The sequence below is a fragment of the Hypanus sabinus genome, chromosome 29, assembly GCF_030144855.1.
Source record: "Hypanus sabinus isolate sHypSab1 chromosome 29, sHypSab1.hap1, whole genome shotgun sequence".
NCBI classification, from domain to species: Eukaryota; Metazoa; Chordata; class Chondrichthyes; order Myliobatiformes; family Dasyatidae; genus Hypanus; species Hypanus sabinus.
In genome coordinates this window covers 18,704,029-18,728,795 of record NC_082734.1, presented here as the reverse complement: position 1 = coordinate 18,728,795, position 24,767 = coordinate 18,704,029, and the positions used below count along the sequence as shown (strand labels likewise).

At 45.9% G+C, this 24,767-nt stretch overlaps 1 protein-coding gene across 3 annotated transcripts in view; it reads left to right on the top strand.

Moving 5' to 3' along the window:
• Positions 1 to 24,767, top strand: part of sgsm3 (small G protein signaling modulator 3) — a 113,634-nt gene that overhangs the window by 66,105 nt on the left and 22,762 nt on the right. For all 3 annotated transcript variants that reach the window (XM_059953876.1, XM_059953878.1, XM_059953879.1), the window contains 5 exons: positions 5,210 to 5,341; positions 6,408 to 6,462; positions 11,100 to 11,230; positions 13,905 to 14,060; positions 21,136 to 21,190. In XM_059953876.1, the coding sequence (XP_059809859.1) occupies positions 5,210 to 5,341; positions 6,408 to 6,462; positions 11,100 to 11,230; positions 13,905 to 14,060; positions 21,136 to 21,190 (529 nt within the window). The remainder of the gene's footprint in view (positions 1 to 5,209; positions 5,342 to 6,407; positions 6,463 to 11,099; positions 11,231 to 13,904; positions 14,061 to 21,135; positions 21,191 to 24,767) is intronic.

The following is a 24,767-nucleotide window of genomic DNA, read 5'->3' as shown; positions in this document are numbered from 1 at the left end:
AGCAGAAGAAAAATTATTGATCAGTTAGCCTGACTCCAGTGGTTGGAAAGATGTTAGAGTCTTTTATTAAGGAATAAGGTTTTGGAGTACGTTGGACGTCAAAGTTAGCATAGTTTTCTAAAGGGGAAATCTTGCCTGACAAACCTGTTGGAATTCGTTAACGAAATAATAGGCAGGACAGACAAAGGGAAGTCAGTGGGTGTTGTTTATTTGGATTTTCAGAAGGCGTTTCACAAAGTGCCGCTCATTAGGCTGCTTAACAAGATAAGAGACATAGTGTTACAGAAAAAATCAGTAATAGCATGGATAGAGATTGGCTGGCAAGAGGCAGAAAGTGGGAATAAAGGGAGCCAAATGACTTAGACAGATTGGGGAAATAGGCAAAGAAGTGGCAGATGGCGTATAGTGTTGGGAAGTGACTTGGCCATGCACTTTGGCAGAAGGATTAAAGGTGTGGACTATTTTCTAAATGGGGAGAATATTCAAAAATCTGAGAGTCACAGGGACTTGGGAGTACTCATGTAGGATTCCCTAAAGGTTAACTTGCAAGTTAAGTTGGTGGTGAGGAAGTCAAATGCAGTATCAATATTAATTTTGAGAGGACTAGAATACAAGAGCAAGGATGTAATTCTGAGGCTTTATGAGACATTAGTCAGACCGCACTTGGAGTATTGTGAGCAGTTTTAGGCTCCTTACCCAAGAAATGATGTTCTGACATTGGAGAGGGTCCAGAGGAGGTTCACGAGAGCTATCCCAGGAATAAAAGGCTTAACATCTGAGGAGCATTTGATGGCTTTGGGTCCTAACTCATTGGAGTTTTGAAGACTGAGTGGATGTGGAGAGAATGCTTCCTATACTGGGGAAGTCTGAGACTGTCGTGGTTTCTCGTGCCCCACAAACGACCAGGAGACGCAGAAGATTCTTCAAGAGGAATTAAACTTTAATTTGCAAATCAAAGCTGAGACAGTCATTGAGCTAGTCGCTGATTGCCCACCGATCCTTGGACATAGCATTTTTTATAGCAATCTCCTGGTTTAGTTGCATTAGCATATCCAACCGGTCTATAGTTGCGTATCACACACACCCGCCACTATTGTTTCTACCCATTGATTTAATCATGTTCTAATCTACATCTTTTAGCTACCTCTCATTAACACAACATTGTCCTCTACATTCTTAATATTTCATTCTCCTACTAAATTGGGTTCATGCATAGCAAATAGCAAGTTTCAAAGCTGACTACATAGTTCTGGTTACACAGCAAACAATTTCATCTTTTATACTCCAATAAGACCAGAGGGCACAGCCTCAGAATAGAGGAAAATCCATTCAGAACAGAGATGAAAGTACAATTTCTTTGGTGAATCTGTGGAATTCGTTGCAACAGATGGCTGTGCAGGCCAATTCACAGGGTATATTTAGAGCAGAGGTTAATAGGTTATTGATTAATCAATGCATCAGAGGTTTTGGGGGAAGACAGGAGAATGGGGTCGAGAGGGATAATAAATTAGCCATGATAGAATGACGGAACAGACTTGATGGCCCAGATGACCTAATTCTGCTCTTATGTCTTATGGCCTTATGACCTAAAGTGGTGAATCCTCCAGGAGGACCACAACCTTGCAGTCGGGTTTGGAGGTGTGCGTGCCTCAATGACCCAGAGAGCCATGTTGGCTGGAGTCAGGGCCTTGTGGGGTCACAAATGCCCACAGATCAAAGGGTAGAGGGCAGACTAAGATTGGTCCACCAGTCATCCAGGTTTCGGGGGTTCAGCTCAGGGTAACCAACCCTGACTGGACAAAAAACAGTTGTTACAGAAATGGCATTGAGAAAACTTTATTGCTGCCGTAAGCACCACTGGCATAATGGGCAGTGAGTAAGTATGTCGAGAAAAGTGAAGTAGAAAAAATGTAATGCATCACAAACAGCATGAGTATAGGCAGGGAAAACGTGTCTGGAACAGAGGTATCGAAAACCAGAGAGCATAGGGGTTCCCAACCTTTTTTATGCCATGGACCCCCTACCATTAACCAAGGGGTCTGTGGACCCCAGGTAGGGAACCCACAGTTTAGAGGTATCAGCTTTAGAAGGAATATAAGGAGTTGTTCACCCAGAGGACGGTTGGAATCTGGAATGCACCGCCTGAGAAGGTAGTGAAGGCAGAGACTCTCACAATATCTGAACCAGCACTTGAGTGGCCGAAGTTTAAAAGGCTACAAACCAAGTCCTGGTAAATGGGATTGAAGTAGAAGTGCACTCGATGGTGAGCATGGAGAGAGTGGGCTGAAGGGCCTCTTTCTGAGCTGAATGATTTTATGATAATGACCCTATAATACTGGAGGAGACCTCAATCAGTAGCAGGTAGCAAAGGACTGGGTTACACTGGAGAAAGTCAGCAAGAATTAACAATAAAACGCTGCAAACAACAGAAAATTCAGTCATGGACATTTGAAGCTTAATGCGTTATGTATAGGTTAAAGAAAGGAATTTGTGCTTGGGGTCAGAACATGTAGCATAAGTGTGTTGTATCAGTATTTACTAAAGAAAAGGATTTGAAAGAATGTGAAAACAAAGTAAGACATGCTAATGTGTGGGATGTTTTGAATTAAGGAGCAGGGAGTGTTGTGTCTTTTGAAAAGCATGGAGGTGGATAAATCCCCAGGGCCTAATGGCATATACCGCAGAATATTGAAAGAAGCAAGTGAGGAGGTTGCTGGGGCTTTGACAAAGATCTTTTTTGTGTCCTCACAGCAATAGGCAAGGTCCCAGAGGACTGAAGAGTAGCAAACAAGGCAAATTGGGATTATCCAGGTAATTATAGGCCAGCGAGCCTCCTGTCAGTGGCAGGGAAGCCATACAAAGATCCACGGGATCCAGGGTGAATTGCAAGTTCGAACTCCGAACCAGCTTTCCCGTAGAAGACAAGAGAGGACAGGTGGCAGGCTGCTATGAAGTCCGTATTTGTGACATGTAACCATGACTTGGATGAAAATATAGATAGGTGGATCAGCAAGTTTGTGAATGACACTAATATTGCTGGGATTGTGAACAGTGTAAAGGACTATTAAAGAATTAAGTGGGATACAGGTCATGTACAGATAGGGGCAAGACCAGTGTCAGAACATAATTTTCAGTGGTTCACTCATTGATTATTTAAAGCTGTATGATTCAGAAGTATAAAAATACATAAATTACGATATAATCATCAACTATTAAGGACAGGGTGCATCAGTAATAGACTGCTTAGAGCACGTATTTTGCACATTTAGGAAGAACTAAATAATTAAAACGAAGGAGAAGTAGATCATTAATAAATAACTTGAAACTTTTGTATAGAATTAATGTTGCTGTGAAGTACATTATTGTGAATATGGAGAGGGGGACCAGTAAATGCTAACTTGAAACAGTCATTAGACAGAAGGAAGCTGATAATAAAGTCAAAGTTGAGTTTATTGTCATATGCACAAGTACACGTTGAAGTCAAAGTAAATTTATCATGAAAGTACATATATGTCACCACATACAGCCCTGAAATTCATTTTCTTGCGGGCATGCTCAATAAATCCGTAATAGAGTAATAACCATAACAGAATTGATAAAAGACCACACCAACTTGGGCGTTCAACCAGTGTGCTAAAGTCAAGAGACCATGCACAAGTTTTATGAAAAACTTAACTTGGAGCAGCATCACAAGATAAACAAATTGTGGATAGCTTTTATCAAAAAAAAACACAGAACAAAGAAACCATTGTAGTGCAAGGTGATAAAGGAGAACTAAATCTGTCATTGATTTGTCAGTAGTTTGAAGTCCCTTACTTAAAGAAAAGATATAATGTTGGGGTTTTATAAGGCACTGTCGAGGCCTTGCTTGGGGTATTGTGAGCAGTTTTGGGCCCCATATCTCAGAAAGGATGTGCTGAAATTGGAAAGGGTTCAAAAGAGGTTCACGAGAATGAAAGACTTGCCTTATGAGGAGCTCCAGGCCTTTACTTGTTGGAATTAATAAGAATGAGGAGGGATCTCATTGAAACCTATCAAAAGTTGAAAGGCCTAGATGGAGTGGATGTGGAGAGCATGTTTCCTATAGTGGGGGAAACAAGGGGCACAACCTCAGAATAGAGGGTCATCCATTTAGAATGGAGATGAGGAGGAATTTCTTTAGCCAGAGAGTGGTGGAATTCCTTGCCACAGGCTGCTGTGGATGCTAAGTCACTTGGTATACGCAAGACAGAGGTTGATAGGTTCTTGATTAGTCAGGGCGTGAAATGTTACAGAGAGAGGGCAGGAGATTGGGGTTGAGAGGGAAATGGATCAGCCATGATGAAATGAGTAGACTTGATGGGCCAAATGGCCTGATTCAGCACAAATGTCTTATGGTCTAGGATCTCTTAAAGCACAGCGTGTTACGCAGGTGGAAGGAAGTTGTCGATTTCTCATCACCTTGATGGTTAAGTAAGTCTAGATCTGTATTCAGTGTAGTTCTCCAAATGTGATAAATCACTGAAACACTTGGGTAACGTGAGCCAGTCACCTGGTAGCTATTTCATTCATATGAATGGTTAATTTGGCTTTGGAGAATGTTCAAGCTGACTTGGATGTGTTTGGGAACTTCCAGATGGAAGAAGTCAGTTGATTCAGCAGCAACAACCACATTGTGGTCACCCTAGTTTGCACAGAACCTCTCCAGCGATGGTTATCACCACTGATAGGGTCCTTGACCTGTGAGTAAGCGTGGCGGCAGGTGACAAGTTTGACAAATTGAGTGGAGGAAGTCTACACTCACTGGAAATTTAGAAGAAGGAGAAGTTGTCTTGCAGAAACGGGCAATGAGAAGGTGCTTCTGCAAGATTGAACAAGGGGTGTGGTTTCAGAATCGGGGGCACCCATTTAAACTGGGCTGACAATTTATGCCTGTCATATAATGTCCATTTAAAGCTGTGATAAATGGTTGTTCCATGTTGTCGTAGGGAATGGACAGGAAGGTAGAGCTGAGACCCAGATCACATCAGCAGTGGCCTCGTCAACCATGGGAGCAGGCTGGAGGAGTTGGGGGTGTAGCCCACACCCTACTCCCCACTGCCAACTGCCTGTGTGCTCTACCCTCTCTATAGCCCAGTCCAGACCATTTTCATCATGACCTGAAATTATTTTGTCAGCTGGCCTCCCACTTGCAGATCTGTGCATTAAACAACTGATGATTTCTCTTCAGGAGTCGATGAAGATCGCTGGGTCACTGACAGATGTGATGATTGAAGCGCAGAGGAGCAAACATCTGGCCTATTTGATAGCAGAGCAGGGCCAGCTGAACAACTCCCAGTTGCCACTGCCAAACTTCAACAAGGTGAGTGACCAGGCAGGGCTTTCTGCCCGGGACGCTGGTAGTGTCGTGGTTTCTTGTGCCCCACAATCGGCCAGGAGACGCAGAAGATTCTTCAAGAAGGGTTAAACTTTAATTTGCAAATCAAAGCTGAGACAGTCATTGAGCTAGTCGCTGATTGCCCACCAATCCCTGGACATAGCATTTTTTATAGCAATCTCCTGGTTTAGTTGCATTAGCATATGCAATCGGTCTATAGTTGCGTATCACAAGTACATCCGCCACTATTGTTTCTACCCATTGACTTAATCATGTTCTAATCTACATCTCTTAGCTACCTCTCATGAACACACCATTGTCTTCTACATTCTTAAGATTTCATTCTCCTACTAAATTGGGTACATGCATAGCAAATAGCAAACTTCAAAGCTGACTACATAGTTTTGGTTACACAGCAAACAATCTCAACTTTTATACTCCAATTGTAGCGTAAAGGGTGTGATGGTTTTTCGATGAGAGGATGAGGGTTAAACAGTCCCCCAAGCTCTGCTGGCGTGGTGTGAGAGGTCAGGGGGACTGAGGGAGCCCAAGCAACATGCAGGTATGGGGTGGAGATAATGGCGGGGGTTGTCAGAGTCGTAGAAGGGACAGGGAGCAATTGTGGCACAAGGGGTGGAGGGGGAGGGAGGCTGGACACACTGTAAGGGCTGTGTAGGCGGGCAAGCAATGGAGGGCATACTGATGTAGGTTCAGCAGTAAAGGTGCAGGAGCTGGGAATGGGTGGGTGCAGGGGAAGTGATTTGGGAGTAAGGGGTCCGTGGCTTTTGAGTGACTGGGTCCAGAAATGCCCACGCTAGTGCAGCTGTGCTCTGCAAAGACCGGCTGAGTGTGGTCTGTAAACTGGGTACTAGCCTCGGTTCGGAGTGAGGTCATGTTTCTGTTGATGCCGTGGCCAGTACACTGGCCTTGTCCAGGAGATGTTTCTGCAAAGAAGATGCTGGGGGCTGAGCTCTGGGTTTGTTGCTTTCAGTCAACCTGAGGTTGAGCAATGTTTTACCGTGGCCTCTCACACCTTTGTCTTCATTTCCAGATAGTTCGACGACAGTCCCAGCGCAGGAAGTCCGGCCTGGGAGCTCTGCTCTTCGGTAAATTTACTTTCTGTGGTTCTGAGACGCACACTTGCATTTTCCTGAAACTCAGTGTGAAAGGAGGACTAGTTCTACTCATCCTCTCCTTCCCCCCCTTCCCTCTCCCCACAGCCAGCAACAACTCTCCCCTGCAGACACAAATCGCTTTTAAACACCGTAATTGAATCCGTCTCAGACCCCCAACCACTGAGCAGGAGGGGTAACAAAACCGTCCTGTCACTCTTGGTTCTTCACTTGCCCCCTCTTTCTTCCCCTTTCAAGGGCTCTCTCGATTCCCTTGATATATACCTATACCAGACCCCCTTGCAGCCTCCACTGTTTGTAATGATCTGCAGACTCAGGGATCGAAATTAACGAGGAAGATCTATTTGGAGAATAATGCAAGGAGCAATCAAACCAAGAGCTCATTTACTGGGGACTTGAGCACACAGAACAGTGGTTCACACAGAACTTGAATCCAGAATTCAGCCTTGAGTACTGGTCCAGGATAACCTTAAACAGAACATACTGTAAAACACAGGAAGCTGGAGGAACTCAGCAAGCTAGGCATCTGTCAAAAAGATCAAAGAGTCGACGTTTCCTTATGAAGGGTCTTGGCCCGAAACGTTGACTGTTTCCTCTTTCCATTGATGCTCCCTGACCTGCTGAGTTCCTCTGGCATTTTGTGTGTGTTGCTTTGGATTTCCAGCATCTGCAGACTTTCTCTTGCTTTGTGATAAAACACGGGAAACCTGTGCAGGTCGAAATTAAAAACAAATCACGCTAAGCATAGGGAAACCGTAATCACTTAATGAGTGTGACGAAAAGCACAGTGAGAGCCTAATAATAAAAGTAGTTATTAAACAACTCTAATGAACTCAGATAAATTACATTCAGGAGCATGGAGATCCGCCACAATGTGGCACCCCCTGCTGGTCTGAAGGGTTCATGACGTTGTTCCAACAAGAACAACCTTAGCTGCTCAATTAATCTCTGGAATCTCTTTGGGAATCACTTCCACGCCTTTTCCAAAGCCTTCACATCATTCCTGAAGTGGAAATGACACTCCGCAGTACTTTACCTGAGGATAAACTAGTGAACTCCTGGATCTGCATGCTTTATAAATTGCTTCCTCTATCGCTCTACCACTTTCAATGAACTATCCTCTTTTAGCTCCAGATCTCTCTGATCTTGTACCCGTCATTCAGTCTTGCTCCCAAAATGTAGCACTTTAGAATTTCAGCATTAAGTTTAATCTGCTGCCGCGCTGCTGGCCTTTGCTTGCCTGCCTCAGCTCTCGTGTTTCTGAGATCTGTGCCCTTATATCCATCCTAATCATCTGTGCAGTAAGAGAAGAGTGCAAAGTCCAAAACTCAAAGTAAAATATATTATCGGAGTAATACATGTCACCACATACAACCCTGGGGTTCTTTTTCCTGCGGGCATACTCAGCAAATCTATAGAACAGTAACTGTAAACAGGATCAATGAGCCACAAACTTTGCAAATGCAAATATAAATAAATAGCAATAGATAACGAGAGCATGAAATAACAAGATAAGGTGAGATCATTGGTTGTGGGAACTTCTCAGAAGCCTGGTGGTTGAAGGATAGTAACTGTACTTGAACCTGTTGGTGAGAGACTTGAGACACCAGTACCTTCTGCCTGATGATGGCAGCAGGGAGAAAAGAGTGTGGCCTGAGTGGTGGGGATCTTTGATGATGGATGCTGCTCTCCTACAAAGTGGCAGAGTGGGTAAAGCTGCTGCCTCTCAGTTCAGCCACCCGGGTTCAGCCCTGACCTCGGAATCGGCACGTTCTTCCCGTGACCCAGGGTTCTCTGGATTCCTTCGAAGTCCTAAAGACATTCAGGTTGGTGTGTTAATTGCTCAGTGAGTGGTCCAGTTCCAGGGGAGTTAATGAGATTAACGTAACATTAGTGTATATGGGGTTGTTGATGGTCAGCATGAAGACGATGGGCCGAAGGGCCTGTTCCCATATTATTATTACTCGCTGAAAGCAATGGTCCTTGTACAAACCAAAGGAAACTCACCTTATTCAAGTTCAAGTTTAATTGTCATTCAACCATACATATGAATACAGCCAAATGAACCAGTGTTGCTCCAGGGCCAAGGGGCAAAACACAGTCCCAGCAGTCACACACAGCACAAGGCACAGTTAACACATAAAATTACAATAAAAGTAAAACATACTGTCACGAAAATAATAAGAATATTAAAGCCCAAGTCCCTGAGAGTTACAACCTGTAGGAAGATGATTGTCCTGTAGTCATGCTTCAGCAGAAACTAGCACACAGCAGTTCCTCATCACGGGCTCGTGCAGCTGCAGGTAAACGAGATCCAGCTTGTCTTCTTGTACATTTCTCTCCATTTTTGACAAATCTTTTCCCTTTCCCTGTTATTTACCAATTTTCTGTCTGTGGTGCAACCTAGGCTCTGGTCTGAATGGAAATGTTTACACCCTAAGATATAGGAGCAGGATTAGAATCGAGTCTGCTCTGTCATTTCATCATGGCTGATCCATTCTCCCTCTCGGACCCAATCTCCTACCCTTCATGCCCTGACTGTTCAAGAATCTATCAACTCCTGCTTTAAATATATCCAAATGCTTGGCCTCCACGGCTGCCTGTAGCAACAAATTCTGCAGATTCGCCACTCTCTGGCTAAAGAAATTGCTCCTCTTCTCCGTTCTAAATGCAGCCCCTCTATCCTCTGGTCTTAGATTCCCCCACCACAGGAAACATCCTCTCCATATGCTCTCCATCAAGGCCTTTCAACTTCCGATAGGTTTCAGTGAGGCGATTCTTCCTCACTCCAGTGAGTACGGAAAAGGTACCTTGAGGCATCTTATCCAAAACAACACAGCAAAGCAGCAGTATTTCCCTGACAATTGTTGCTGTATCATTTTTTAAAAATGTAATAAGTTGTTCAAATGAATAGAGCATGTTGAATGGAAGCAAGTTCAGAGAGAAAACAAGGAAATACAAACTGGGTTTAGAAAGTTTGTGAACAAGCACAGGATCCTGTGAATAGTGTTATTGAGCTGTCGGCACGAATAGGCCAAGTAGGATTATGATGTCGAGTCATCAACTGATACTGGACTTGATGAAAGGACGGGGCTGTGCACTTAACCTTCAAGGTGCTCAGAAAGACGCAGGAATGGGGAAAGGAAGTGAAATGTTGTTACTAATCTTAGAAGATCATGCAGTTCTGGATGTTTGGTCCCAGATCAGGGGGTCTACAATGCCCTTGCTTAATGGTATTGGTCCACGGCATAAAAAAGGTTGGGAAGCCCTGCTCTAGCGGGGAAGGCAGGAGACTGGGGCTGAGAGGAAATTAAAGGGTCAGCAGCTGTAGGGTGGGAGGAGTGACCGGTGGACAGCAGAGCTCCCGGGTCACTGCTGGCATCTGTGCTCTCTTCGGGAGTGAATTGGCAATTTAAACACATGTGAAGCATAAAGTTCTATAATTATGTCGATGAGTTGTGGATTAGAGCAGGGGGTCCATGAACTTGGATGAGAAGGAATTTGCATGTTTATTTTCACTCACCTCTAACTGAAATTTAGCATTTCCTTCAATTATAAGACTATAAGATATAGGAGCAGAATTCACCCATTTGGCCCATCGAGTCATTTCATCATGGCTGGTCCATGGGCTTCACTGGTCTGCCAAAGGTGTCGATGGCATACAAAAGGTTAAGTATCCCTGGATTAGATAAAAGTTGAACAGCGAGGGGGACAGGAATAGACTGCAAGAGGATGTCCGCACACTGGCTCTGTGGGCAGGGGGCATGGCAGATGGAACTTGGAGAAGTGTGAATACTACAGGCCAGAATGAGCAGGGAGAATATCTCTGCGATGGCAGAGTAACGAGGAGCGTGTGCCAGCGGAGAATCTGGGAGTGCCTTTCTCTAAGTTCACCAGAGGTCCAGGACACGTTGAGGCAGCGGTTAGTAAAGCAAATGGGATCCTGCTCTTTCTAACTAGAAGTGCAGGCCACAAGGGCAAGTGGGTTACGTGGACCCTTTTATGTAACACTGGCTAGATCACAGCTAGAGCACATTGCCAGGATGTCCAGAGCATTCAGAAGATGCAGGGGTCAAAAGGGGAAACCTTTCTTCAGCTGGGAGATGTGACCGGGAACTTCCTCCCCGTGGGGCTCATGGAAACAGGATTAGATAAGGAATAGGAAAGAGGCGCACACGGAGAAGAGGAATTCACAGGATTCTGGGGAGAAGGTGGGAGTTAAACTGCAACCCAGAGTCATAGAGAAGTACAGCCTAGAAACAGGCCCTTCAGCCCATCTAGTCCATGCTGAAACCAGAGGTAGAATTGATGGCTGAATAGCATCCTGTACCCGTAAAGTACCAGAATATAAATAAACAAACATATTCTTAAAAATATTAAGAATTAAAAATGTAATTCTCACCGTACCCCTTCTGGGCATTATTCTCTTCCCTAGAATACTTCTTCTCCCCCCCCCCCCAACTCTCCCCTCACTATTTCCCGCCACTTCTTGCCCCTTCCTTCCTCTCTACCGTTGCAGTCCTCCCACCCCCTCACCCCACTCCCCTCTCCCCTCCTCCTGCTGCCTCGTCTGCTCACGTACCTGCTCTCTCCACCATTCTCGCTGACAGGGGACAACGAAGATGCAGAGGCACTCAAGGCAAAGAACATTAAGCAGACAGAGTTGGTGGCAGATCTGCGAGAGGCCATCCTTCAAGTAGCTCGGCACTTTCAGTGCCTGGACCCCAAAAACTGTACCATTGTAAGTAGATCTCGCACCTCTCGGGGAAGGTTTCCTGTGTAGGTCATCACCCTGAAACCTCTCCACAGGTGTTGTCCAGTATTTTGAATTGTGTTTCATACTCACAGTACTTATTGAAGTTTGCTCTGTTAAATTTCAAGCAGATTTCTGCGTAAAAATAGCACCAGTTGGAACTTCACACTGTAGAATTTCGCACAGCTGTAGTTATACATGGAGACCACATGGGGGAGCAGTTGGGTACTGAGGCCCGCCTTCCGTTAGCCACCAGCCTGAGCTGGAACCTCTGCACAGTGGCGCTGTTAAACTTGATGTGATCACTGGCTGCAGAAACTATTCAAAAGCCTGATCCTCATGCACGTTGGTGACACACATTCACCCAGCCGGCTTATAAAGCACAAAAGGTTAAGATAAAAAATAGGCTTCCACTAGTCTGTCAGTGTCAGCACAGCCCCTCATGAGATAAACCTGCCACACCAGGACCCAGTATGGCACCCCTCTGCTCCTGCTTTTTGTATTTTGCAAGAGCAAGCATGCTCACAGGCTTGTCGTATGAGGAGCATTTGATGGCTTGGGGCCTGTGCTTACTGAATTCAGAAGAATGAGGGGTGACCTCATTGAAAACTATCGAATGATGAAAGGTCTTGGTAGAAGGGATTGTGGAGAGGATGTTGCCTATGGTGGGGGAATCTAAGACCAGAGGACACAGCCTCAGAATAGAGGGACGTCAATTTAGAATGGAGACGAGGAAGAATTTCTTTAGCCAGAGAGTGGTGAATCTGTGGAATTCTTTGCCACAGGTGGCTATGGAGGCCAAGTCATTGGGTATATTTAAGGTAGAGGTTGATAGATTCTTGATTAGTCAGTGAATGAATGAATACAAGGAGAAGGCGGAAGATTGGAGCTGAGAGGGAAAATGGATCAGCCATGTTGGAAATAGCAGAGCAAACGTGATGAGCCAAATGGCCCAGTTCTGCTCCTATATCTTGTGGTCTTTTACCCATGGACAGGAATGAGCAAGGGAGAAGAGCTCCTTAGGACTGCAAGCAGGTAGAGGAGTGTCCCTGCTTATTGTTGCTGGATTAGAGGCTTAGCTCTGGGTAGTGAGACGTTTCTGTCTCCGAGGGGAGTCCCCACAGATGCATGGGCAGCAGGAGAGGATGCAAACCTTGCCTCGTTAATGATTTGACCCGTTGGCTGCTGGAGGAGTGCAGGGGTCAGCTTTTCCCAGTTGTTGAAATGGTTGAGTGGTGGCAGAGACCAACGCTCACAGAATGCTGCAGGAACTCAGCAGGTCGGGCAGCATCTATGGAGGGAAATGAACAGTCAACACTTTGGGCCAGTTCCTCTTAGAATCACAGGCATATGTTGAAAAATTTGTTAACTTTGCGGCAGCAGTACAATGCAATACATAATAATGGAGAAAAATTGTGAATTACAGTATGAATACATAATAAAATATCAGATTGTGATATAGTGCTTTCCGCTGTGCCTCTGTCGGAATTTGGGAGTGTTTTTGGTGACGTACCTAGTCTCCTCAAGCTCCTGATGGAATCTTGCCACTGTCTTGCTTGCATCAGGATTCAGCAGTTTTGTGTGTTTTCCAGTCTCCCGCGCCTCTGCAGCGGAGTGAGTGCTCAGGGGTGGGGAGCGTCCTGATTTGTCCGTGGCGGTGTCTCCTGAGGGCTGGTGGTGATCTCAGTGTGCGGTGGGACGGGTGGGGGGTGGGTGTCGGCAGTGTGCTGCAGGAGTCAGAGCGAGGAATGAGGGTACTGGAGGAATGTGTGTGAGAGGGAGTGGAAATGGGTGGTGGGGTGAAGTGCTGAAGTGAGGGGCGAGGCTGAGCACAAGGGGCTTGCCAAACCGGTTGAGTTAAAGAACATAGACCAGTACAGCATGGAACAGGCCCTTCAGCCCATCATCTCTGCGCCAACCATGACGGCAATTTATCTCATCCTATTCCAGATACAGGGGTGAGGAGCTTCTTCAGTTGGAGGATGGTGAATCTGTGGAATTTGTTGCCAAGAGGGGGTTGTGGAGCCCAAGACATTGAAGGCAGCGATTGATAGGTCTTGGTTAGTAAGGGAGTTAAGGGTTAGGGGAAGAACAGAAAAGAATGGAGTTGAGAAGTAAGTCATCCATGATTGAATGATGGAGCAGATTCAATTGACTGAATGGCTAATTCTACTCCTTTGCCATCCACAGTCATTGCCAATTCTCACATTGACCGCAAACTTAATAACCAGACCACCTATATTTTCATGTACTTTTACTGTATATCACAAACAGTGGGCCCAGCACTGATCTCTGTGAAACCTTCAGTCAGAGAATTCCTCCATCGCTATGTCCTGTCTTCAGGGACCAAGCCAATTTTGTACCCATTGGCCCAGCCAGTTTGTAAGGGGAGAGATGGACAAATTCGCAAGAAAACCTTTATGTTGCATTCAAGAAAATGAAGTTTTTTCCCTGTGGCTGCTTTCTTAAATTGTTCAGTACCCACTGAGTTATGAAGACATTCCAAAGTTATTCAATTATTTTCACGTTTACCATATATTGTGCTTGAGTTAGATATGCCCACAACTCTTTACCCCCTCCAGAATCCATTCCACCTACAGAGAGCTTTTTATCTCTGCCTGACTGTGCATTTGAGCTTTCAATAAACCTGCCTCCTTCACAGGAGCTGATGCCGGATTATTCCATGGAGAGCCATCAGAAAGACCACGAGACCTACATCGCTGTGTCCCGAAATCGAAAGCGCAGAGCCAAAGCTCTCCTGGATTTTGAACGCCATGATGACGATGAGCTGGGATTCCGAAAAAATGACATCATCACGGTAGGTAGAGTCGTTCACAGTAGATATCACATCCAGTTGCTCGTGCCTAAGAGAGTGATGGAAGCAGAAATCCTCATTATATTTAAAGAGTCCTTGGGTGTGTGTTTGCAGAGCCATGATCTGCAAGGTTATGAACCCTGTGATGGAAAGAAGGGTGCCATTGTGTGTCCATTATGTGACGTGTCGTATGACATGGGTGATCATGGTCTTTCCATGACCATGATTGCTCTTGGCAAATTTTCTACAGAAGTGGTTTGCCATTGTCTTCTCCTGGGCAGTGTCTTTACAAGACAGGCGATCCCAGCCGTTATCAATACTCTTCAGGGATTGTCCGCCTGGCATCAGTGCTCGCATAAACCGGGATGTGATGCACCGTAGCTTCATGTGACCCTGATCGGGGAGGGGGGGTGCTAAGCAGGAGCTACATCTTGTCCAAGGCTAGCGGAGGGAAGGAGCACCTTACACTTCCTTTGGTTGAAATGCATCTCCACACTGCCACCCCATCCCAGTGTACTGTCACTAGGTCTATTGGCAGTTCAAAGTCAGGTGGGCTAGCAACGTGATGTTGTATTCTGACGTATTGATCCAGCAGTCAGGAAAGAGGCACAAAACTTCTTGCTTCACAATCATTTTAAGTGTTAAGAGAACAAACAAATTTGAAAACGGACAGTAACAGTTACAGAAAGGAGAGAAGAAGCAAAAAGATGGCAGAGCCTTGTGGACACTTTGCATACCCATGGATAAGCAGCATTCCATTCAAATTTGTAGAGAAGAGTCCGCCAATCATAGAGCCTCTATTCAAATAATGCAGGACCAGAGAATCTTCCAGAGCTTTCCAGAATGATACAAGAACTGAAACCACTAGGAGACACACTGAACAACTGTGTGTATAGAGAGAGAGAGATACACACACACAGTGGCCACAGTTACATGTATATATGTAGCTATATAAAAAAATACAAGCAGGTAATTAATTTTAAGCTGCAAAGAAAATAACAAACAGTCTAATTAAAGAATTAAACTGAGTCCAGTGGTGAGGAGGATGCAGAGAGCCTGCAAAGGGATACGGACAGGTGAAGTTAGTGGGCAAGAAGTTGACCACCTGGGTCCTCAAGCCTGTTTCATAAGATCATAGCTGATGTACCCCAAACCTCAAATTCTCCTGTGTGCCAGATCGCCTTCACCCTAAATCCCTCAAAACTTTATTTATCTTCACTTAAAGTACTTCTAATGATTTAGCCTCCACAACTCTCTAGGGCAGAAAGTTCCAAAGATTTACACCATGTGAGAAGAAATTTCTGTGCACTTCAGTTTTAAAAGACCACCCCCTTGAAGCGACATCTCCTCTTTCAACTCTTCCATTAGTATAAACATCTTGACATTTCTCCTGTCTAGCCTCCTTATGGCCTTGCAGTTTTCAATAAAGTCACGCTCACTCTTCTAAGTTCCAAAAGCATTCAGACTCCAATTGTTCAGCTTCTCTTGATAAGACAACCAACCCATCCCAGGAGTGAACCTGGTGAATCTCCTTTAGACCATCTCCAATGCTACCATGTCCTTTCTTAGACATTCCTCCCGCTGCCTGTAAGGAGTTTGTACGTTCTCCCCGTGACCACGTCGGCTTTCGCCAGATGCTGCAGATTCCTCCGCAGTCCAAAGATTGGCAGGTTAATTGGTCATTGTAATTGTCCTGTGATTAGGCTAGGGTTAAATCGGGGGGATGCTAGTTGGCACGGCTGGAAGGGCCTGTATCTGAATCAATTAAAAAATAAGAAAATAAGTAAGATGAACAAAGGATAAAGTAGCATTGGAAGCAGTCCAAAGGATATCTCCTTTGTGAAGACAGAATCAGAACTTGAAATTAATTGTTCCACCGTTTCTTTATCCCCCATTATAAAGACTCCACTTCTGACTATAATGAACCTTCATTTGTCTTGACTAGTTGTTTCCCCATCAGTCAGTTTCTCTGTTCTCTGCAGTCTTCCTCTCATTTTATTTCTCTAGCACAATCCCTGATTAATTTTGAAATCCAAAGTTTAGCTTCCTTTGCTGCTGTTTACTCCAGTCAGGAATGAACCATTATCATCATTCATCCATGAGCTCTTTAAAAGTTCCCCGTTGCCTACCCACGGTCAAACCTTTCAGTTTTTATAGATAGGGCATGTGAGTAGGCACAGAATGGAGGGATATGGACATTGTGTAGAAGGGATTAGTTGAATTAGGTGTTTGGTTGCTGGTTCAGTGTGACATCGTGGGTCGAGGTGCCTGTTCCTATGCCGTGATGTTCTATGAGGAATGCTGCAAGTCCAATTCACTGATTTATTGGCTGCTGGAGTCAGTGCTGCCACCCAGTGTTTGCACGGCAGAGGACAAGTGTTTGACTGCAGATCTCTGCAACGTTCATGGATTTGGGGTCTTGGACTGTAGGTTTAGTTTGTGATCCTGGAGTAGCACTGTTTTGTTCAGCTGCATTCATGGACATTCATGTACGGTTGAATGACAATTAAACTTGAACTATGTTCTAGTGTTTCCCAATTCATCACACCCATCTCACACATCATTGTTTGTCTTTTATCGATTCGGGATGCTAGCTACAGAATCTGTCTCAGCTCCCTCACCCTACATCTTAATGAAGAATTCTTTTCAGTGATGGTTGCGTTTCCCCAAGGGAACCCTGCTTCCCCAGAGGAAGATTGGTTGTTCTTCCTTTCCTCATTACACAGTTCCCAGTCTGGAATGGCATGCTCTCAACAACCTGAGTCATGGAGATGTACAGCACAGAAACAGGCCCTTCTGCCCACCACAGTCATGCTGACCCTTTTGTCCAGCTACAGTGATCCTGTTTGTCCACATTAACACTTACGGTACTGTGCAAAAGTTCTAGGCACATACGTATGTGGAGCGCCTAAGACATTTGCACAGTAGTGTAGTTATTTTATGTGTTGCACTGTACTGCTGCTGCAAAAAAAATCATGACATATGTGAGTGATGATAAACCTGATTCTGATCTGGGTCTCTGTTGTGGACTGAGACTGGAAAGGGAACAGGGAGAGGGGAATCACGGTTGGGAAAAGGGGAAGGGAGAGGGAAGCATCAGAGAGACATTCTGTGATGATCAATAAACCAATGGTTTGGGATCAAATGACCCTGCCTGGTCTCTCAAGGCTGAGTATGTCTACACCCGTGCCACCACCCCCCCTCCGCCCCTACCTCCTGTCCCATACCCCACCTGCACTGCTCCACCCTCACCATTCCAAACATCCTTTGCTCCCACCAGATTTATAAACTCTCTCACAACACATTGACAAATAGAGCGCTAGGCAAAAGTCTTTGGCACCCTAACTTTATATGTGCGCCTAAGACTTTTGCACAGTACTGTATTTAAGTAGGTCCAAATACCTTCCTATCAAAATACATCTTAAATAGTATTTGATTCTGGTAGTAGATTCCTGATATCAAGCACCGTCTATATATGAGAAAAAAAGTACCCCTTGGATCCCCATTAAATTATGCTTTCACTTTAAAACTATGCCTCTTGTTTTTAATACCCCTGCCATGGGAAAACATTTGACTATTTACCCCATCCCTGCCTCCCATGATATCATATACTCCCACCAGGTCACACTCAGCTTCCGGTCCAGCTTATCCAGTTCCTCCCCACAGTTGAGGATCTCCAATCCAGGCAACGTCTTCAGAAATCTTCTCTCTGTTCCCTCTGCTGCAGCCGCATCTTTTTTCTGGTGTGGTGAGCAGGACTTTGCACAATACTCCAACGGTGCCTGAACCATTCCGCTGATATATTCTGTGCCCTGTTCTACGAGGACACGGATGTTTATGTCCTCTTCACAACCCTGCGAATCTATGTTGCTGCTTTTAGTGAACCACGGTCTCTGTTCATCAGCGTTCCTTACGTTCATACCATTTACTGCAGATTTACATTCTCTCTGCTCCTCGTCATGAATGGCTGTGAAGCTTCACTCCCAGATGAGCTCAACTGCTTTTATGCACGCATTGAAAGGGAGAATAAGGGAGATTCACCTGTGCAAATCCCTGCAGCATCTGGTGACTCTGTTATCTCTGTCTCAGAGGCCGACGTCAGAACATCTTTCAAGAGGATGAAGGTGTAGGCCCTGTTGGCGTACCTGCTGGGTCTCTGAAAACCTGTGCCAACCAATTGTTGGGAGCGTTCAAGGACACCTTCAATCTCTCAGTGCTGCAGTCGGAGGTTCCCGCCTGCTTCAAAAGGACGAGTCATACCAGTTTGGAAGTTTGGTTGACCGCCGAGCTTGGGAAAGGGTTTGCAGAAGTTTCAATGCCATTGAGAAGCCATCATCAGTGTGCAGTTGAGGGTGTTGTCTCCTCGGAATGCCAGCTTATCTACTCCTCAGGTGTTCGAATGGATAGTGATAAGACATTGTGATCTGGGTGGCTGGTTCAAAACGTGAGCAGTTTAGTAGTAGAAGGTTCTGATTCAGTGGCTTCGAGGGAGCTCCATTGGAACTGCGCCCTCATAATGGCCTCTCGATTGGAGCCAAAACTTCTGCAAACACTTTGCCCAGCTCAGCGATCAACCAAAATACCAAATAGCCAACCTGAGCTCCCAATATTCCGCAATATACCAGTGCCTAAGAAGAGGAGGGTGAGCTGCTACAATGACCATTAGTGGCACGTACATCTACTGTGATGAAATGCTTTGAGAGGTTGGACTTGGCTAGAATCAACTCCTGCCTAAGCAAGGACCTGGACCCACTGCAATTTGTCTAACACCACAATAGGACTACAGCAGATGCAATCTCACTGGGTCTCCACTTGGCCTTGGATCACCTGAACAATAGCAATACCTATGTTAGGCTAAAGACTAAAGTCTATAGACTAAAACACAGCGTTCAACACAATCATATCTTCAGTTATAAACAGCAAGCTCAAAGATCTGGGCCTCTGTACCTCCCTCTGCAACTGAATCCTTGACTTCCTCGCCAGGAGATCACAGTCAGAGCGGATTGGAAGGAACATCTCCTCCGTGCTGACAGTCAACACTGGCACACCTCACAATGTCGGGAAGACCAAAGAATTGATTGTGGACTTCAGAAAGAGGAAGTCGAGGGAACACACACCAGTCCTCATCGAGGGATCAGAAGTGGAAAGGGTGAGCAGCTTCAAGCTCCTGGGAGTCACCAACTCTGTGGACGTACCCTGACCCTAACGTCTTGATGCAGTTACAAAGAAGGCACGACAGTGGCAATATTTCATTAGGAGTTTGAGGAGGTTTGGTACATTCTCAAAGACACTCGCAAATTTCTACAGATGTACCGTGGGGAGCATTCTGACTGGTTGCATCACTGTCTGGTATGGAGAGGCCCCTGCACAGGATTGGAAAAAGCTGAAGAAAGTTGTAAACTCTGCCAGCTCCATCATGGGCACTAACCTCCCCAGAATCCAAAACGCCTTCAAAAAGGCAGTGTCCATCATTAAGAACCCTATCACTAAGGACATGCCCTCTTCTCATTGCTACCATCAAAAAGGAGGTACAGGAGTCTGAAGACGCACATTATGATTCAGGAACATTGTCTTTCCCTCTACCATCCGATTTCTGAATAAACCCTTCAACATTACCTCAGTAGTTTTTTTCACTGCTTATTTAATCTTATTTTATATATAGTGATTTATGAATTGCAGTGTATTGCTGCCACAGAATAACAAATTTCATGATATATGCTGGTGATATTCAACCTGATTCTAATTCTGATTCCCTGCTCATATCAGGCAGAAAATAAAAAAGCATGAAATCATATACCATCAGGTTCAAGGGTCAGCAGGCTTCTATCCAGTTGTTATAAGGCTATTAAGATAAGATGGACTCTTGACTTCACCATTGAACTCATTATGGCCTTGCAGCTTATCGCCAGCCTGCACTGCCATTTCTCTGTAGCTATACTGCTTTAGCGTAGTGGTTAGCACAACGGTTTACAGTATTTATAGTTTCAATTCCCAGTGAGGTCTGTAAGGAGTTTGTACGTTCTCCCCATGACCGTGTGGGTTTCCTCTGGGTGCTCCAGTTTCCTCCCTCAGTCCATTGGTCATTGTAAATTGTCCTGGGGTTAAATTGGGCAGTGTGGCTCGAAAGACCGGAAGGAACAACGGCTCCGTGTTTTGTTTCAATAAATACGTGCATACATAAATTTATTCTGCACTCAGTTATTGTTTTACCATTCTATCTCAACGCTCCTTTGAGATAATCTGTTGCACATTGGGAGGAGAGTAGAGGAGAAAATGTCCAGGATAGGTGGATCTTTGGTTATGTTGGCAACTTTACCAAGGCAGCGAGAGTGTAGTCCATGGAGGGGAGGCTGGCTTTTCTGATGTGCTGAGCCGTCTCGGGATTTCCCCGCGGTTCCTTACGGCCTCAGGCAGAGCAGTTGCCGTAGCAAGCTGTCATGCATCCGGATAAGATGCTTTCTGTGGTACATCTAGAGGAATTGGTGTAGGTTTACAGGGATACGTCAAGTTAGGATGTCAAATAGGTGTAGGGAACTTTAGCAAAAGATGGCAGGGCACTGGAACTGTGAATCTACAGCGATGTCCATAGTTCCCTGGAAGTGACATAGATCGGTAGCTGTCAGTACCTGGCCCTGCCTGGGATAAGGAAAGCAGAGAATGGTCTCAGAGCCCAAGGAAACAATATCTTGCCCTTCAAACATTGAAATATTTTTCTCAGCTTGCCTCCTGCTTCTCTGTCTGAAGTTCTGTAAGGTTCAAGGCCCATTCCAGGACAAATAGACAAGCCAGGAGTTCAGTTTTCTGAGTCATTGAACATGTGGAAGCGAAGGCGATATCCCTTCCTCAATGAGTGGTAAAAAGTATCGGATGGGCAGGCAATGCCATTCCTCAGCCTCGGGGGTTACACTGTAGGGTTTCTGATGACCCTGCTGACTGTATAACTTCATGAGAGGCGACCTGCTTTCGATCAAGTGCTCTGCAAACCCAGGTTATTCTTGCAATGTTCTTTCCTGCTTTGGTTGTTGACTCTCGAAGCCTCTATTTCCATGTAACTGAGGTGGACACTTGTACCTTTCAGATTATCTCTCAGAAGGATGAGCATTGCTGGGTGGGAGAGCTGAATGGACTACGAGGTGAGTGCCTCACATTGCCCTTCAGTCTATCAGCTGCATGGACAGCCAAGCTGGGTCGATTGAGGGGCGTCCGAGCTCGGGACAGACAGCTGTCCACCTGGCTGCAGTGTGGACAGGTAGAAATTATAGTCACAACAGCTTCTGCAGATGCTAGAAGTCCAGAGCAACATAAACACAGAAAATTCAGAGGAACTCAACAGGTCAGGCAGCATCTATGGAAGGGAATAAACAGTCAGCGTTTTTGGCCGAAACTCTCCATCGTTACTGGAAAGCAAGTGGGGAAGGAGCCGGGGTAAGAAGGTGGGGGAGAGCAGGGAGTGCAAGATGGAAGGTGAGGCACAGTGAGGGGGCAGGTAGGTGGGAAGTGAGAGGTGGAAAAGGTAAAGGGCCGAAGGAGAGGAGAGTGGACCATGGGAGACAGGGAAGGAGGAGGGGCACTGGGGGAGTTGGTGGACAGGTGAGAAGAGAAGAGGTAATGGAGAAGAGCCGGAATGGGGAATGGAAAAAGAGAGAAGGGGAGAGGGTTTTAATTCTACCTTCCAGCTCCTCACTTCCCACCTTCCCCCTCACCTGGTTTCACCTGTCACCTGCCAACTTGTACTCCTCCTCCTCCTTCCCCACGTTATTTTAATTTATTTTGGAATACAGCGTAGAACAGGCCCTTCCAGCTCAGCACCCCACCTGTTTAACCCTTACCTAATCACAGAATAATTTGTACTGACCAATTAACCTGCTACCCCGTATGGCCTTGGGCCGTGGAAGGAAACCGGAGCAGCTGGAAGAGATCCACGCGGTCACAGCTAGAACGTACAAACTCCTTTCAGACTGCGCCAGAATTGAACTCCGAACTCCAATACCCCGAGCTGTAATAGCATCATACTAACCGCTACGCTTCCTCTCTCTTCTTTTCCAGTCCTGATGAAGGATCTCGTCCTGAAACATCGACTGTCGCTCCCCTCCATAGATGCTGCCTGACCTTGCTGAGTTCCTCCAGCACTCTGTGGCTGTTGCTCTAGACCAGGTGTTTCCAACCTTTTTAAAGCCGTGGACCCTTACCATTTACCAAGGGGTCAGTGGACCCCAGGTTGGGAACCTCTGTTCTAGAAATTATATTGTTGGCCGTGACTTACCAGAAGCTCCCAGCATACGGCAGCACTGAGCCGTGAATCATTCTGGCACAGAGGCAGCCTGTTGCTGGTGGAGCGGTTCCTTCAGTCCCATTCCCCACTTGCCCCCACTGCCCTGCAAATCAATCAAAGCTAAATCCATCGTTAAGGAGCTGCTGATGTGCCTCCTTCCTGAACTGCTGGAGTCCACAAGTGCTTTACTGTAGAGATGCCAGGTCTGGAAAATGAGGCTGAGATGAAAGATTAACCATAGTCTTAACAGCTGGCAGGATGAACTCAAAAGGTCAAATAGGTTTCTTATTCACTTTACCAATACCCCACAGGCAGTGAGACCCAGATCCAAACAAGGAAGATTTTGTCACATACTCTTTTGCTCAAAATCTTAAAATCTGTGCCCCAACCTGCTGCCCCCTCTTGAATCACCTGCTGGTGGGAACTTCAATCTCCCCCCCCCCCAAACCATCTGGAGCAGGGGTTCCCAAACTGGGGTCTGTGGACCCCTCAACTAACGGCAGAGATCCAAGGCATTAAAAAGTTCTAGACTTATCTACATCAAATCACCTCTCAACCTCAGATGAAATCAGCAAATGTTGGAAACACTCAGCAGAACAGGCAGCATCTATGGAGAGAAAAACAGTTAATGTTCCAGTTTGACAACCCATCATCCAAACCCTACTCTCAGCTCTCATAATTGTTAGGAAAGCAGGCACAACCTCTCCCATCCTAACCCTGAGGCTGACCTCCTCCCCCCCACCCTTACCATCATCTTTCTAAACTCTCTGGAATACAGACCTAGGTTGTCGCACCGCTCCTCATAGTACAACCCTTGTCCCAGGAACCAGCTTGGTGAATGTCCTGTAAGCCTCTTCCTTATTGAGTTGGAAATTGTTACATAACCAGGAAGTTCTGCTGAATGTATTTCAGAAAATCCTCTGCTGCTTTGCCAGATAGTCTAGCCTTTGTTCCAGACTGGTTTCCCAAGTCACCACTGCCATAGCCCATCGGCTTTGCTTTTCTCTCTCCCTCTTTCTCTATCTGCCTCTCTGCTTCTCTCCTTTCTCCCTCTCACTGTCCCACCCTCTTTCTCCCTCTCCCTCTCTCCATTTCCTCCCCATTCCCCTTCTCTCTCCCTCTCTCCCCTTCCCTCTCTCCCCTTCCCCGTCTCCCCTTCCCCTCTCTCCCCCCTCCCCTTCCCCCTCTCACGCTCTCTCCCTCCCTCTCCCACTCCCTCTGTCTCCCTCTCTCCCTTACTCCTTTTCTCTCTCCCTTTCACCATCTCGCCTGTAGAACTCCCTCAGTAACATCTGGTATCTCCTCACTGAGCTCTTCCTCTGGAGTAATTGACCTACCTTCAGTGTGAAAAGCTGCTAAAGTTTCTGTGACGAGCTTGATTTTGTTTATTCTCTAAACAATGGTCTTCTTTCAGCAGATTGCGAGTTTGCAGTTTGCCCATTCATGCACAACCCTTCTCTCTTGGCTGACATCAGAGTCAAAGGTCCTTAACCCACAGATGGCAAACTCACAATGCCTCCCTTTCTCTTCCTCACATTCCTGCCTCTCTCTAGTTTTCAAACATTCTCTTTCCGACATGCCCGCTCACAACCACACTCTCTTTTAACTTTCACTCTTGTCTTCCTTAACTTCCTGCAGCCCCATCCTTGCACCCTGACACGCCCTGCCCATTCGCCTGTGAGTGAACTCCTTCCCTCTCATTCATTTCCTCCCAATACCCCCGACACACATCATCCAACTAGCTCTCTCCACTTTTGAGTTAGCCTGTTTCCCCATCTGTGTTGTTCTTACCCTTCAGTCCGTTCCCCCTTTGGTCTGTATGTGTGGTCACCCACTCCCCACCCATCAGGCAGCCTCCGTCACATGGGCAAGGAGGGGGATGCGAGGGAGTGGCAGAGGGAGATGTTACAATGTATAGATAGATTCATGTGTTCAGACAAACACTTAGTGTTTGACAAGGTCCTTCACGGGAGGCTTAACCAGAAGATGAAAATACATGAGAACTGAGCAATTGGATTCAGAATGGGTTTGCCTGCGTTTATTAGTCGAGGCATTGAACTCAGACATCAAGAGGTTGTGTTGCAGCTTTATAAAACTCTGGTTTGGCCACATCTGAAGTATTGTGTACAGTTCTGGCCATCCCACTATAGGACGGATGTTGAGGCTTTGGCGAGATTGACCTGGATGCTGCCTGGTTTAGAGGGCACGTGCTATCACGAGAGGCTGGACAAATTTGGGTTGTTTTCTCTGGAGCACCGGAGGCTGAGGGGAGATCTGATAGAGGTTTATAAGATTATGAGAGGTACAGATAGAACAGACAGGGACTTAGAAATGTCCAATACCAGAGGGCATGAGTTAAAGGTGAGAGGGGGTAGGTTCATGGTGAATGTGAGCGGTAATTTTTTTTTATACTCAAAGAGTGGTGGATGCCTGGAATG